This window comes from Phalacrocorax aristotelis, chromosome 3 (genome assembly GCF_949628215.1).
Source record: "Phalacrocorax aristotelis chromosome 3, bGulAri2.1, whole genome shotgun sequence".
In the NCBI taxonomy this organism is placed as follows: domain Eukaryota; kingdom Metazoa; phylum Chordata; class Aves; order Suliformes; family Phalacrocoracidae; genus Phalacrocorax; species Phalacrocorax aristotelis.
The window spans coordinates 33,004,760-33,019,792 of NC_134278.1; the positions used below are offsets into that span (position 1 = coordinate 33,004,760).

At 40.9% G+C, this 15,033-nt stretch overlaps 1 protein-coding gene across 2 annotated transcripts in view; it reads right to left on the reverse strand.

The window, feature by feature from the left end:
- The window catches only part of COL9A1 (collagen type IX alpha 1 chain), a 72,327-nt gene that overhangs the window by 46,957 nt on the left and 10,337 nt on the right, over positions 1-15,033 (reverse strand). The window contains exons 5-12 of one of the 2 annotated variants that reach the window (XM_075087054.1): positions 14,162-14,558; positions 6,736-6,813; positions 5,994-6,014; positions 4,814-4,888; positions 4,214-4,249; positions 4,042-4,104; positions 1,581-1,634; positions 950-985 (exon numbers count right to left, since the gene is read on the reverse strand). In XM_075087054.1, the coding sequence (XP_074943155.1) occupies positions 950-985; positions 1,581-1,634; positions 4,042-4,104; positions 4,214-4,249; positions 4,814-4,888; positions 5,994-6,014; positions 6,736-6,813; positions 14,162-14,558 (760 nt within the window). Of the gene's footprint in view, positions 1-949; positions 986-1,580; positions 1,635-4,041; positions 4,105-4,213; positions 4,250-4,813; positions 4,889-5,993; positions 6,015-6,056; positions 6,218-6,735; positions 6,814-14,161; positions 14,559-15,033 lie in introns of those variants that run through there. The other variant, XM_075087055.1, reaches the window with a different exon arrangement.

Genomic DNA, 15,033 nt, shown 5'->3' on the forward strand with positions numbered 1-15,033 from the left:
AATGTCCACATAAAATGATTAATCTTAAGTTTGACCATGTCTATAATGTAATGTCTTCAAGAATAACATTATAATTTCCTCCCTGGCCAAATATCAAAATGATTGTTTAATATAAATGTAGTGAAAATTAATGGGGCATGGTCAAAAATACAAAGATACAGTCGAAGATACAGAATTTCACAGCAAGGAGTGCTATATCAGAATACAATGCCTCTTCTATTTAATACCAATAACTTCTCCAAATTGAATCTAATTTGTAATTAGATTTTAATTATGTGTAGCCCTAATACAATTTAATGCCAGTCATCTTGTTCCGTTACTCATTTTCCTTGGGTTTTTTCCGGTTTTCCTGTATAATCTGAGTTTCTCATGCCAACCATCATTTACTTCTTCAACTCTGTAAAATTCCTAAAATTCACAATTGTTTTCAGCCCCCAAAGACAGATATTAAATACATCTGCATGTCAACTGGAACAGTACTCTTCGCATGTCCTTTCTCGTATTTTGTCTTCTTTTGATATGGAACAGCACAAGAAGTCCCGTAAAGCATTTACACTTCAGTGTTGCCATTTAAACACATGGCAAAGAGCTGAAAACAGGAACTGTCAGCTAATTTACACAAATAAAGCATGAGCTGTCCTGTCTCTACAGCATTTTCACAGAGATGGAAAAAAAACTCTATGCATCCAAAAGTTCTGACCACATCACAAACACTCCTTTCTTTTCTATGGCTTACAAACCAAATATGTCCTTTCAGTAATATCTGCACATTCTGATATAAAGACAGAAAGGTTCCTTACCATACTACTTTAATATCTTACAAGTTCTTTAAAACCTCAGAAATAGTTTCTGGCTTTTCTTCACTACATTTAATGGTAAGAATCCTTCATATTGATACTTAAGGACTAAAAAGCCTTTTCATATACTACATATAAATGCATATACCTACCGGCAGTCCACGAGCACCTGGCAGTCCTGGCTCGCCCTTTAAAAGATAAAAATTGAGTTTTTCAAGAGGCATTAGCATAAAGTTTTGTAAACAACATACAGGAAGATGCTCTCAACTTTTGGAGGGTATCATTTAGTGGACATATTCTGCAAGTATTATTCACTTCATTAACGTAATGTGGGTTTCAGTGAGACTTGATAGAAAGACTTTTGCAATATTAAAAAGATACAGCCTTAGGCCTTTTTTCCCACCCAAAAAAAAAATTCAAACGTGCTGGTTACTCTGACTTCTCATGTATATTTCATTTGTCTGATTCCTGATGAAGTCAGGTCTCACCGTTCTGGTTCCCACTGCGTATTACTATGACATAATTACAGCACAAGATGGAAAGAGCCTCACCATTACTGAAGATGCTCAACCTTAATGTCATCAGTGTAACGCCACCATTCCTTACTGCTGGCTGGGTGAATGGAACTTGCTTTGTACTGTGTGAAAAGGGCCCAGTGGGTCTGTATTCTATAGATGTTTTAATATTGTAAGAAAGGCTGCACACCTCATTAGTTGCATAGTGACAAACAAAAATCCTGCTTAAAAAAGAATCCCATCATTTCATGTGTAATTTTGTTCTTACCTTCTGTCCTTTTGGTCCTGTAGCTCCACGTGAGCCATCAGGTCCTGTGAATCCCTTTGGAAGTAACGTATACAATGTTAATGCAAAGGTTACATCATTTTCTTAATCACAACAGAAAACATTCTAAAACATACAGTAATAAAGCTATTAGATGAGATAAGTAACTGCAGGAGACTTAAAATTCAAATGCCTATTTACATGTACAGATAGAACTGCCCAAATTTAAAGTACTAGCTTCTTGTGACAAACATCAGTGCCTGTGATACATGTCCTTCAAAAATTATTCAGTTAAATCACAAACTAAACACGTGATCCCACATGAACTTATTTCCTCTCAATGGGAGATCGATTAATTTAGTTCATGGCTTAGGTTAAAAACAACAACTGTCAGAGTTTCCCATTTCAAATAAACCACTCATTGACCAAAAAAAAAAAATATCAACAAAGCTGCCAGGCTGGATTTGAGTTTAGCCTATCTGTCTATATGTCTATATGGCTAAAATAAAAAGCAATCATGATATTATAACTACAAATTCATTTGGAGTTTTGTTTTCTGTTGTTTCCGATTAATCAGCTTCTATGGCTTTGAAATTTCCAGATATCCATCAGAAAAGCCTTGCTTTTATATTTGTCCAATACTTTTCTCTTTTGGTACACTTCCAGTAATTCAGTGCTCACCCAAAGGGATGTTTTCTCTAATAATATGTTTTCAAAAGCTTACGTGATCATTACAGGCAATTACTGTACAGTATCTTTACTCAGTCTATTAAACCTGACACTGAAATAGCTTGTGAAAGAAAAATGAGATTTAAAAAGTCAGAACTGCCTCACCAATTAAACATGGAAGAAGGTATTATATATCTAAAATCCCAATTAAAAGTTGAACGCACAGTGGGAGTACAATTTTGTCTTCCAGTTTTGTCTTCCAGTGAAAATAAAAAAGGTTCACCATTTCAGAACAGAGTATTCCAGTATTACAGTTTCACTCATATACTAATATAAGGGAATATGCAAGTGTGAACAAATATCAAAAGTTGAGCTGAGTTTAAAACATTCTGTTTCACCTGATTGTGTTACCACAAATTCTGGCAAGGAAAACAAAACCATGCCTTAAGTGAAAATGATAAGCGGCCATGATTTTTAAAGACCTGCTTCTGGGTTTTTGACACATACAAATGGGTTGTGGTCCCGTATTGTTTTCAGGAAAAATGAAGTGACATGAGATACCACTCATGGCAAGCCCATTTCCTCTTACAGATTTGAAATTTGAACAGTTTAACTAAAGGCTGTTTCAGCTCCATGTCCACTAAACCTCTTTTCAAAAGCAAACTAAAAATTAACTGCTAACAATATTGCTACCTTCAATAAATATCACGCTTTTTCATTTATACAATTTGCAATATTTTCTAGTATACTAGTTTGTTTTATAATTTAAAACATAAAAAATAAATATTATATACAAGTGTTCTACCACTTCTGTAAATTAAACATAAGCTTGCCTGCCTACTGTCATAAGATCTAAGTACTAATACAACAATCTTCCTTCATAGCGAGAAATGCTTTCAAACACTGCTCACAAGAGAAATATGAAGAGTTTCCCAAAAATGTATGAAAGTGGTTTTATTGCCACTAATTTATTCAAGAGATACAACCTAACAGACCGTCAACACTAGATGACGTTGAAACTTTATTTCAACTTGTTGAAACTTCTGTATTATTTTCCACAGAAAAAGGAAGATATATTAGCAGGTACGGGCTCTGCAGTGGCTGAAGCCTGGGAGGTTTTTATCTGGAGTAACAGCTATATGGAAATCTAAGTTTTTCCTCAGAAGCTGAGCTAAAATTCCTTCCTAAAAGCTTCAATTTAGTAAAACGAGAACTGTTCACTTTAACATCAGGCCTACAGGGCTGATCTAAATGATTTTTTTTTTTCTTCCCATTTTCTCTGGCTTAGGGAAGGAGAGGCTAATGAGACCTAAAATTACTAAACACAACCCCTCCACACACCCGCTTCAGACACTAAACACCAACTGCCCAGAAGAGGCTGGCCCATCCTGATGACCTGCAGCAGGCCCTCCTGCCCAGGCCTGGCTTGGATCTCCTCTTGCCCTTGCTGCCCTTCTCTTTGCCCCACAGGGAGCGAGGTGCTGACCTGAGGCTGCTTCCAGTGGGCACAGCATGACCTCCTCCCCGCAGCACCACCGCTCAGCACCCTGTCCACAGCATGGTGGCAGCACCCAGCAGCCCCTGTGCTGTTCCTCAGCTGCTGCCCTGGCACCCTCAGCCCAGCTGTGCTCCTCTAAGGCAGCATCATTTACCTTGGAGAAAAGTGCCTCTCCCCCATGCATACTGCTGGCACTCACCGGCAGGTGTGAGAAAGCCAAAGACCTCAAAAGGAGGTCATGCTTCTACAGAAATAGGCTAAAAAAAGAGGAAATTCCAGAAAATCAAGTGTACTCACATCAGGTCCCGGCTCTCCAGGTAGGCCAGGGGATCCTGGTTTGCCTGCATCCCCATCTGGACCCTTCAGGATTTAAAATAACAGTTAAACTTGTTTCAGAGAAGGAAGGAGAAATAAAGGTCAAAACCTCTTCTCTCACAGAAGCAACTGCAAAGTATCTGAAATCACTTACTGGTGGACCAGGGGGGCCATTCGGACCTCTCTCCCCCTAACAAGATATGAAAAGGAGGTATTAGTCAGGGCTACAGTGAGCTTTTATGGTCCCTTATGAAAAACACTGACTTGCAGATTATCAGGAATAATCCCAAACTGATTCTTATTGGAGGAAAGTAATATTAAACCCACATGATCTCTATCATAGACTAACAGAAATAATCACAGAAACTTCTGACAGGAACTGGGGGAAAATACATAGTAGCTCCTATCAGGAATAACACCACAAATCCTTATCATGCTTTAGTATGAGTGATACTATGTAAAACCTTTTGAGAGTAGAATTATAAAACCCCTACACCCCATTTAAGGCAAATAATCATAGCATATGATGCTGATTACATAAAATAAATAATCCTGTATTTTCCATATCAGAGATAATCTGAAAGGCCACCTTCTCCCCTCGTCCCAGCCCACTACTGAATATGAGGCCCATCAGTTCCTATCTCGATCTCCAGCCAAATTCAAACTCCTCAGGATTAAATGCCAACAGTGAGGCCCATGCAGGTACAGCTCAAGGTACTGCCTATTTCCTAGGCACGGCATGGGAAACACTTACATCGATGCCATCAATACCGGGAACTCCTGGTGGCCCTGGTGGACCTGGGGGGCCTGGTGGACCAGGGAGACCTCTCTGACAAGGAGTAAAAATAAAAAAGGAGCAATTAGATCCTCGCAAGCTTGTGAGAGCCAGTCTTGAGGGACCGGCACAATGAGAGGTGGCTTCCATGTGTTAGTCAGGGGGTCAAACCTGTGATAAGGAGCTGTGTCCTCACCCCACACATGTCAGGACCCACAGACCCTATATCCCATCTTAGCTGCTGCTGCAATGGCCAGCAACGCTCCACTCGTGGCAGAACGGGGACAGGGTGTTAAACCCCCCTCCGCGGGCCCAGCCGCCCCCCTGCGCTCCGCAATGCTGGCAGGGCCAGGCCAGGCGGAGGGGGCTCGACTCCCCTATCCAGCAGGATCTGAACGCCGTATGGCAATGACAGGGTGGCAGAAACAGAGTGATCTTTGCGAATCAGACACTGAAATTCACTAAGCTACTCTAATCACTCATTCAGGCAACACAAAGGAGACAGTCTTCCTAGGAGTTCGTGCTAGCAAAGAAAATTTAAAACTGCCCTTTCCCTACTTAACCGGCGGGCTCAGCGGTTCCCCCTGGTTCCTCAGGATTACATTAGCATCCACAGAGGCGCTTTCTCAAAGCACCGGGCTCCCGAGGGGGAGGCAGGAGGCGCCACCAGCCTGTGGAAACCTAGAGAAAGGCTTTCACAGGTCTCGGTACCTATAATGGGGGGCTCTGTTCTCCTCGGAGCCAGCTCCGGCCGCGGCCCCACAACGGTGCTCTGTGATCAGGGGGCTGGCCCCGGGCCCTGCTGGGGCCCTGAGCCTGGACCCCGGCTCCCCACAGCGCTGCGGCTCTGGGCTGCTTTCCTCCGCACACCGTTCTTCCCAGTAATAACCCGTCCAGTGGTAGCTGTCGATGGAGCTCAAGCCCCCCGGGCTGATGCCCACCGGGTGGTACCTCGCAGGGGCACCCACCCGGCACCCACTGCCCCGCGGTCAGCCCGCCGCTGCCCGCGCCACGTCAGGGTCGGCTACAGCTACTGTGGGCGAGAAAAGGGTCGAAAACCCTCCAGCGGGTGGGTGCCATGGCACGACAGAGAGCAGCCTTCAGTCCTTCTTCACCCGCACCCTTTCCCCGAGCACAGAGCGCCGTCCCTCACACTTACCTCGATTACCGTCTGGCTTATCTGCGGGGGAGAAAAACAGAGTCAAAGTCAGAATAAACTTACTTCAGCCAGGCAGAGGCAAAGGCAAAGGACCTGCAGGAAAAGCCCCAGAGGCGGGAGGCCGCGCCGAGCCCGGGCCATGGCAGTGGAGGGAGCGGCCTGGGGCTGCTGGGGCGGGCGGCCGAGGGTGAGACCCACTGCAGCCCCTCAGGGCTGCCGGCGAGCGCCGTGGGGTGGGTCGCGGGGATTGGAGGAAAGCTGGCGGCTGGGAAGGGGAGGACTGAAAGCCGGCGGTGCCTTAACCCTTTGCCCTGCTGCTGTCGCTTCGGGCACCGACCCCTGCCTCCCCTCCCTGCCTCCTCCCGAGACCCCCGTCGGGGGTTTCCCGCCGCCAGGCTCCTCGGTAGGGCGGCAGCTGCGGGGGGTGGCTGGGAAGATCCCTCCCGTCTGCAAGGCACAGCTTTTAGAAGTCTCCCACCCGAGCAGCGGGCGAAGGGAGGGGGCGTGGGGGGAGAAAGTAAGTCACGGAAGGGTTAAAATGAGGCTGCTGCTCGGGGGGGTTGGATTTCTAAGGCACCAAATTCCAGGCAGATACGGTAAAAACGGGCATCTCGGGCCAGAAAGGGGGTGAAAAATGAAGGTCCTGTGGGCTGCAGCGGGCAGGGCCTCGGTGGCAGCCTGGCGAGGGGCAGCAGGGGCAGGGGCAGGGGCAGGGGCAGGGGCGGGCAGGCAGGGCGCTCACCCGGGCCGGCAGCTCACCGCAGCCTTCGCGCTGGGGTCGCAGGGGGTCGCAGTGAATCACCATCCACTGGATTTCGAACTGGCAAAGGAAACAGAGATCACGTTAATTCGGATCAGAGGGGTCACATTGGTGCCGAGGGTGTAATAAGAGGAACACTGGTCAGCTAACGGCGTGTTTTATAAAGGTCGGTATTTAATGATAATAACTGCAGGTGTATCGGAGATGCCACGGTTCAGCACTGCACATGGGGAGGGTCCGCCCCCGCCCAGAGCAGAGCTCCACACTGTTCTCCCCCACCCCTAACTCTGGGGGTCTTTTAAAGAGGGGTCATAAACCTGCCGAGGGATTTAAAGAGAAGGTGAGGTTCATCATGCCTCATTTTTTTCATATGGTCTTTATAAGCGCAGGCATTTTTCCTCATGCCATGTTGTAATTTTATTAGACACACAAAAATATTTAAGTGGATAGTTGTGCCCATGAAGAATGGTAGGTCTGAGGACAGAATCGTGGTTTAAGCATGAGAAGTTCAGAAAGCAGGCACACTGACAACAGTCTGCAACTGGGTAATACACATCTGTGAAATTTCGCATCTTCTTTGAACATTTGTATTTGGCACTGGAAAATGACACAGGATGAAGACAAACCTCTTCTCAGAAACTGCAACCAAGACTCACTTGATGTGATAGATTAAAAAACATACCCTCTGCTGAAAGTTACTGAATAGCTCAAACATACAGCCTCAGTGGTATATTTGTTGATACCATCATCACATGCAATTTTAAGTACCAGAAGCATATTAAATTGTGCATATTTATTGTACCTAGGTTTTAAAGTCTTGGGTTCATTTCCCTTCCCATCACACACCGTATCAGCTTGGCTTATGAACCGCTAATGAGTGGTTTATCCAGAGATTTCTCAGTTTTATGATAAAATTCAAAGGCTTCTATTCCGTTTTTCTCATTATGGATGGCTGTGGAGTTGGAGGGGAAGAGAGTTTTGGGTTTTTTTTTCTTGCTATGGCATAGAGCCCCAGTATGGAAAAGACTCGAATTAGTTTTTTCTGAGAAGCTGGAAATAAAAGTGAGTGTCTGGGGGCTTTCACTTATTTCTTTGCTTCTCTGAGTCTTTCTTGTTCTATTGAGCTAAAGTAGCTCCCCACCATCCCTCCCACAAAATAATATCTCGGTGCTTCCTGGCTGCCTTCTGTGCTCCCTCTGGGATATCTCATTGCTTTCTTCAATCCCAGTCTGTAACTGATGCAGAAGGCAGACTGTCTGATTCTGAGATGCTTTCCTCTCCCGCTACCATGCTTACATTGACTTAGTTGCATACTGACTGCTAGAGCTAATAAATGCTTTGATAAACGTTTTGAGTCCGAAGCCCTTCAAGATCTCTGCAAGACACCCACATACCCAAAAGCTGCTTTTTTCTTTTTTGCTTTCACCTTCATTTCAGCATTGCCAGTCCTGAAATCCTCACTATCACATCTCTAGTGTTGTGTCTACTTTGCAGTCATCAGTTTCCAGAGTGCTGAGACTAGAGCACAAAAGAGGCAGTACCCTCGTTTCTTTTACCTGTTATCTGACACCACTATCTGTGAGTCAATTCTCTACCCCCTTTATCCAATTCTCATTTTAAAACCTTTCCTAGTCCTTGACAACAGACAACTGAATGTCATAATATACATATAAAAGAACTGAATGTATACGGCAATTTAATAATACAAGGCAGCAATGCAATAATAAAAATAAGAGGGTATCTGGAATCTGAAAATGAGTATTTATAAAAAGGGATCAAATGATACCTATATGATAATTTATTTCATACCATACAACTAGATTCTGAGTCCTGACTCTCTACATTATTTACCTGTGAAGCTCACTTGCAGAGGGAAAGAGGTCCATAACTGGCTCTAAAGCAGTTTATAACCTGATGCTATAAATATATTTCTGATTTAAATTAAGATAGACATGGTTTTAAGTGACAGAATTTCTACTTTTTCAGTTGGTCTGTTTAATATTAAATTGAAATGATATTAAATAACACTAAAATTGAGAAGTCATTCATTCAGTAGTTAGGAAATACCATTACTAAGGTTGCCTGTACAAATTTAATCTGTATGTAATCTGAAATTGTGTGATGCCGCAACTCTTTCCTTAGAACGCTTCCCTCATTCACAAGACTGAATGACCAAGGCCGTGGAAATGGTTCCCCTCTGCAGTAAGTTCGGAAGTAAATGAAGCAAAAGGTGGTAAAAAAAAAGGATGGCTTTGTGGAAAAGGCAGGCAGATGCCACTGAATGAGTCTGCTGTTGCTTCATAATTCTTATGTAGTACTGACAAATTATTTAAATCAAAATAGCCACATCAGAGAGCATGCTGCATGGGGCGGGAGGAGGGAACTGGATGCCTGAAATGAAGTATCTGGGTACAGGTTATGCAAAAAGGCTGATCAGTAACAACCGTAACTGAAATCAAGAGTCTTGAGCTGTGCTTTCAGCTTGTAACATGGTACAAAATCTCCAAACACCGAAAAAATTACTTACCACCAGCAGCCAATATCTGCATCAGCACATTCTAGGTTTTTTATGTAGATCATAATTGTCCATATTTTGTCTTCTTTGTGTGCGTGTGAGTGGGTGCCTAGTTTTTGGCTTCTGTACTAAGGTGAGGAAGATTTGAGATAATGAAATGCTAATTACTGGGTTGTGTTAGACTTTGATGTGTGACTGTCCAAGTGCCAATATCTGTGTCTTAAGAGAATGCTACTAGCAAATGCATATACATTTTTGAAGTTTGAACCCAGTTTTTCGATATTGAACATAATCAATATTAAAATAGAAATAAATTTATTAATATAAAATGTGATTGCTTGCTGCAGCGGGAACTTGACTTGCTGAGCCAAGAAATCCTTTTAGTGTCTCATATGTTTTCTTCCAACGCTCTTGAATGGCCAAAGAGAAAACCAATCACTTTGTTTTGTTCAAGATGGGATTTGAGTGGTGAGCATTAAGGCCTGGTACTCTCATAAATGTGGACACACAAAAAAAAGTCTGAATAATGAGGCAGGCATCCTATGCAGAAAAAATACCTAGCATTATTTACAAAACACTGTACCATAACAAGAATGTAAAATAAGTTGAAACATTTTAAACGTGAAGCTTTAATTTGACATTTCGTAGTTCACAGTTACTTACTTTCCTTGTATCTTTTTTTAAAAGTCTTAGAACAGTACAGCAAAGTCTGGTATTATTTGACCTTCCATAGCAAGGGTTCAGCCTTCTAAATGTGAGATTTCACAGAATGAAAAAAACCTGAGCCGTGACTTTTTACAATTCACACACAAAATCTGTTCTATGGTGTAAATTAATCCCTGTTCAGCAGATATTGATAAGCAGCTTCCTCTGAGAAGTTACAAGTCATGCAGCTGCCCTGAACTACTTAACAGCATTAAATGTCATTTAAATAATGAGGAAAGATCACTTCTAGCAAAGTGTTTAGTGCCTATTATGAGAAAATCAGGGTGATGCCCCTGAAATCACAGAAACAAAGGCAATTTATATCATCTCACAGCAGTTAATCTTTGAGCTGGAAGAAATGAATGCCCTTTCTACAACAAATACATGATTTAGAGAGTAAGTTCCTTTTCGGCTTTGAAATGATGATATATCTTGTATTGCTTAGAGTTTATATAGTGTATTATTTGAATTACTTTTAGATAAAAAGAACTATTTTCTTTTTTATCTTAAAAAAAGATAAAATGCAGCTGTAAACCTGTATAAAAATTTGCCCTCCATAAAACATTCCAGAAATCGTGGAATAAATCTTTGTAAAGGCTCAAAGGCAAGCTGTAGTTTCTAACAGAACTCCATCTGTTACTCTCCTAGGCAATCATAGTAACAACAGGCAGTAAAGAATCTCTTTTGAAATTACATGTATTACAGTGCACTTATAAGAAGTTGACCTATTCTGCAAGATAAATAGAGCACTCACAGACTGCAAAAAAAGAAGACTAGGAAACGCACAATTTATGTCCTTTAAAAATTATACTACTGGAAGTAATATACTTTAACAATGCCTGGAAATAAATAAGAAATTGTACCTGGGACATATTAAATAAACAATACTGGGGAGATGTTTAAACTGAGTATAGTCAAGCAAATTAAAGGGTATCCTCAAACATAGATTTATTTACTCAGTTTAAAGAGAAACTAAATGCACAGGCTAAACCAGAAACTCGTGCAATATAAAAAGCCTTTTAAAAATTACTAGTCCATCAGATTTTGTAATTTCTTTGTCATACTTTCAGAGAATATGGTCTTCCTAAATCTACATTTTTATAATATCAGGTTGGACCAATACCATTGTCAGTTTTGGCTTCATGGCACAGGCCATGCAATTCAATCTAGTGAGTCCTATGTCACACACACAGTTCCGTCTGAATTAAAGTGTATTTTTAGACATCCAAACTCAGTTTAAAAATGTGATGCTTACCTTATTCCTTGCCTGATAATTTGTTCCAGCACTTCATTACTCTTTTTGTCAAAAAAGGTGCATCATATTCCTGTTTTAAGGCCTACCTTCTGCAAAGATTTTATTTTTTTCATAAAATATCCTAAATATGGCTGAATCTTCCCAGAAACATGCTAAAGGTGTAAACAAGTATTTTGCATGGTAAGTGGTGAATTGTAAAAATTGCTTAATTCCATTTTGTCCTGTCATCCTTGAAGAAGGGTGTCCTATACTTAACGTAACTTTACACTAGTGCCTAATGATGTACGTGCATAAACACAGAGGAGGAAGAACTTAATGCTAGACACTCTTCCCCTACCAGATGCCTGAAGAGCCTAGAGTAACCAGTGTTCCTCATTTGTATACCTTGCTGAAAAAAGCAAATCTTTACAAAACATGGGCTGGAGAGGAAGTGGGATAAAATTCCAGATTTCCTCTGCTGCTTTTCATGTCTTCTTTAATCCTAACCAAAGGCCAGCAAGAGCACCAACATGGAACGGGGAGAAGTATACCACATCTCTCTCCATTTCTAATCATTACTTCAACAGGCATCAGGAACCATCCTCATTTTTAAATGTATGACTCTGTCTAACTTGAGGGCACAGTTTACTGTAGCAATGTATACTCAGTGTTGTAATACTATTACATTCATACCTATAGCTCTCTTTGCATTTAATCTAAATATCTTTCCAAAGAAGACTACAACCAGGGTAGAAATTTTTTCATCCTAGTAACATGCATAGAATATGTTTTTCATCATCCCATCCATCCATTCATCCACCAGTATCCCTCAGACCAGTTAGCAAAGCTAAGATACATATGCAGCTAATCGTTACACTATCAGCTCTAGCTGATTACTTTTGAATGACGTTTTCAAAGACTAACTTTTGTTTTCAACAGAATTAATATAACTTTTTAGCTATTCATATTTTCTAATCCACATCTATAGCAACATACTAGAGAGCCCCTTTCAGGCATGTGGGACAGCCTTCTGTCACCCTTTTTCAAGTAAAATGGATTTCTATACAGTGCAATATAGTAACCTATACAAACAGAAGTGATGAAGCATGAGATGATGTTTTTGTTGCAACATATCCCCTTTAAAGTTTATACAATACTGGTTATCCTGTGGCCACATTTTTTTGCAAGCATGAAATATAGTTAAAAGATTATATCTCAGTTCACTTTTTATTTCAAAGTTGATGCAAAACTTCAGTGTAGGAATGTGGAAAATGGTTACAAAATATAAAGTATCTGATTCTCTTTTGCCATTCAACTCATTTTGAAATGAGTACCCATATATATACATAAATATACATATATATGGGTATCTTACCATTCATATGTTCCTAACACACTTAAAGAGGATCCTTGGAAAAGGAACAGCATAATATATGGAACTTTGCAATGTTTTATGCAATTTTTTCAATTGTGATTTGAAACTATTTCCTTTTAATCTACAAAGTGAGTTCAGAAATATCCTTCCCAAAGTCTTAAATGTCATTTAGTGCCACTGTGGGACAAAATTGTTACATTATTCGGCATAAAGTGCAGTATAACTCATTAGCTGAAAAAACACTAGCTGAGAAAACACTTTCATGGATGTCTGAAAGGCAAAATGCAGATGTGACAGCTACAATTTTTTTTTCTAATAGAAACTACAGGTATGTCACTTTGTATATGTTCTATATTAATTGCTTGTCTCAGAAACTAAATCAGATAATCAAATATGAAAATCCCTGAGGTTTTTCATATTCAATTTTCTTTGTCGGAGGGCACAAAAGCATTCAATACTTACCATATGTCAGCCCCCAATGTTATTTTCTCCATCAAAACAACTCTCCTTGCAATGTAGTAGCATGAAGAGGATATTTGCAACATTAAATCCACTAGCAGGATATAGAGTAAGCATTTCACTGCCTACTGTGGCTACACAGAATAAAGGAGCACACCACAGTGAGTTTAGGTGTCTATTACAGTGCACAGGAGAAGTTAGATATTTAACAAGGGGATTCACAGCAGCCGTGGTATGGGGGTGGGATGTCCTGAGCTGGGCAGGACAAGGTATGGTGGAGATGGGTGGGCTTTGTCTCAGCTCTGCTGGGCCCTTCGCTTGTGTTGGATCTAGTCTCTGATGCTACACATATCCCTCATAAGATTCATAAACAAGAACCTTCTTTAAGAGTTCACTGTCTACTCCAGGTCAGTCTTTTTCAAAAACCTCAATCTAATTAAAGACAAAAGTGACTGTTAACACGATCATACCCAGTAGCACAATGATTAGAACAGTATCCTGAGGTATAAGGTACCCATGATAATCTCTGATTTAGTGCTGAGATTTAAATATGGATCTCATTTCCTGTGTGAGCACCAGAGTATATCAAAAAGGACCTCCATCAATCTCCCTTACAGGAGATATTCCCTTTGTATTAATGATTTAAAATATTTATTCTGCCAGACACACATTTAATTATGTCTAACTGATGGCCAGTGCATACATATGAGAGGGGTCCCAGTTCTTGCTCAGTGAGAGTTTTGCTCTTTTTGGTGTGAGGCGCAGCCCACAAATCCATGTCCTGAGACTTCTTTCCAGATCAAGCTCCACACATGTGATAAGCAGAGGAACACCCAACTGATACATCCAGACAGTGCAGAATCCAGTCACAGAAGCGTGGATGTCTGAGAAATTTCACTATTGTGACTTAGACAAAACCTGGGTCATCCCTTACCTTACGTAGTGTATGTACATATGTGCAAAATTTAAAAAGCAAATCCAGTACTTACCTGCCAAGAAGCTGTTATTTTCTGCAATTTCTCCTTCCAGAAAACATTTGAAGATGCATTCCACAAAAAAATATTAAGTGTAAAGATCCAATAAAACACTTTTTGCAGTAATAAAAGATTTTGGAACTTACCGGAACTGAAATTTCAGGATTATTTTTAAGTTTTCCAAGCACAGCAAAGCCATCAATGCTGATCTTCCCTTTTGGTTTTATGTTTAAGGATTCTATTTTAATACAGTCAATAAAAAGTGTGACACTGTTTGCTTCCACACTTATCATAAGCTTGTGCCATTGGGAGTCAAACAAGAAAGGCAAATGCAAAAATGATGCAGTATAGAGACTTCCATCCACTCCTTTATAAGAAAACTCAACACTTTTCATTTGGCCATTAAGATGGACTCCAACTTGTTCTTTTCCTGAAGAATCCTGAATCTTCCAAATAGTCCAGTATTTCTGAAGTGTGGCCCCAGTCATCCGAAAAGTAGTTAGAAAGGAATATTCGTCGGGCAATCCGTTGGAATATATGGCGCTGTGTAGGATCAAAATACAGTACATTTGTTGTGTATTTTTTTCTGAAAAGCTCCAGATATCACCACAGAGTAATGAGAAACAGTTACTCAGTGGAACCATATTTCAACCATGCCTTTATCAGTGCTCTTCTGCATGCAGAGTCCTGAAACAGGATGTCCTTTTGAGTCATTAGTGTTGCTAATGGCAAAAGGTCCTGGTTCAGAAATGTGGGTTCTTCCAATGTTGTACAATATTTATGATAACCCTTTCTAAGTGTAATTAGCTGGAACTTCCTGTGTTTCAATTTGTGCCCATTGCCCTTTGTCCTGTCAAGGGGCAATGGGGTAACAACAGACTCGTACTTCACATTTAGAAAGAATACCTTACAATCATGCTATTTCCTACTATTAGATTTACAAAATCATTCAACATAGTGTGGCTTTATAATTGACCAGGTGGATAGTGCAGATTTGCTTTGGTTTTGAAGTCATAAG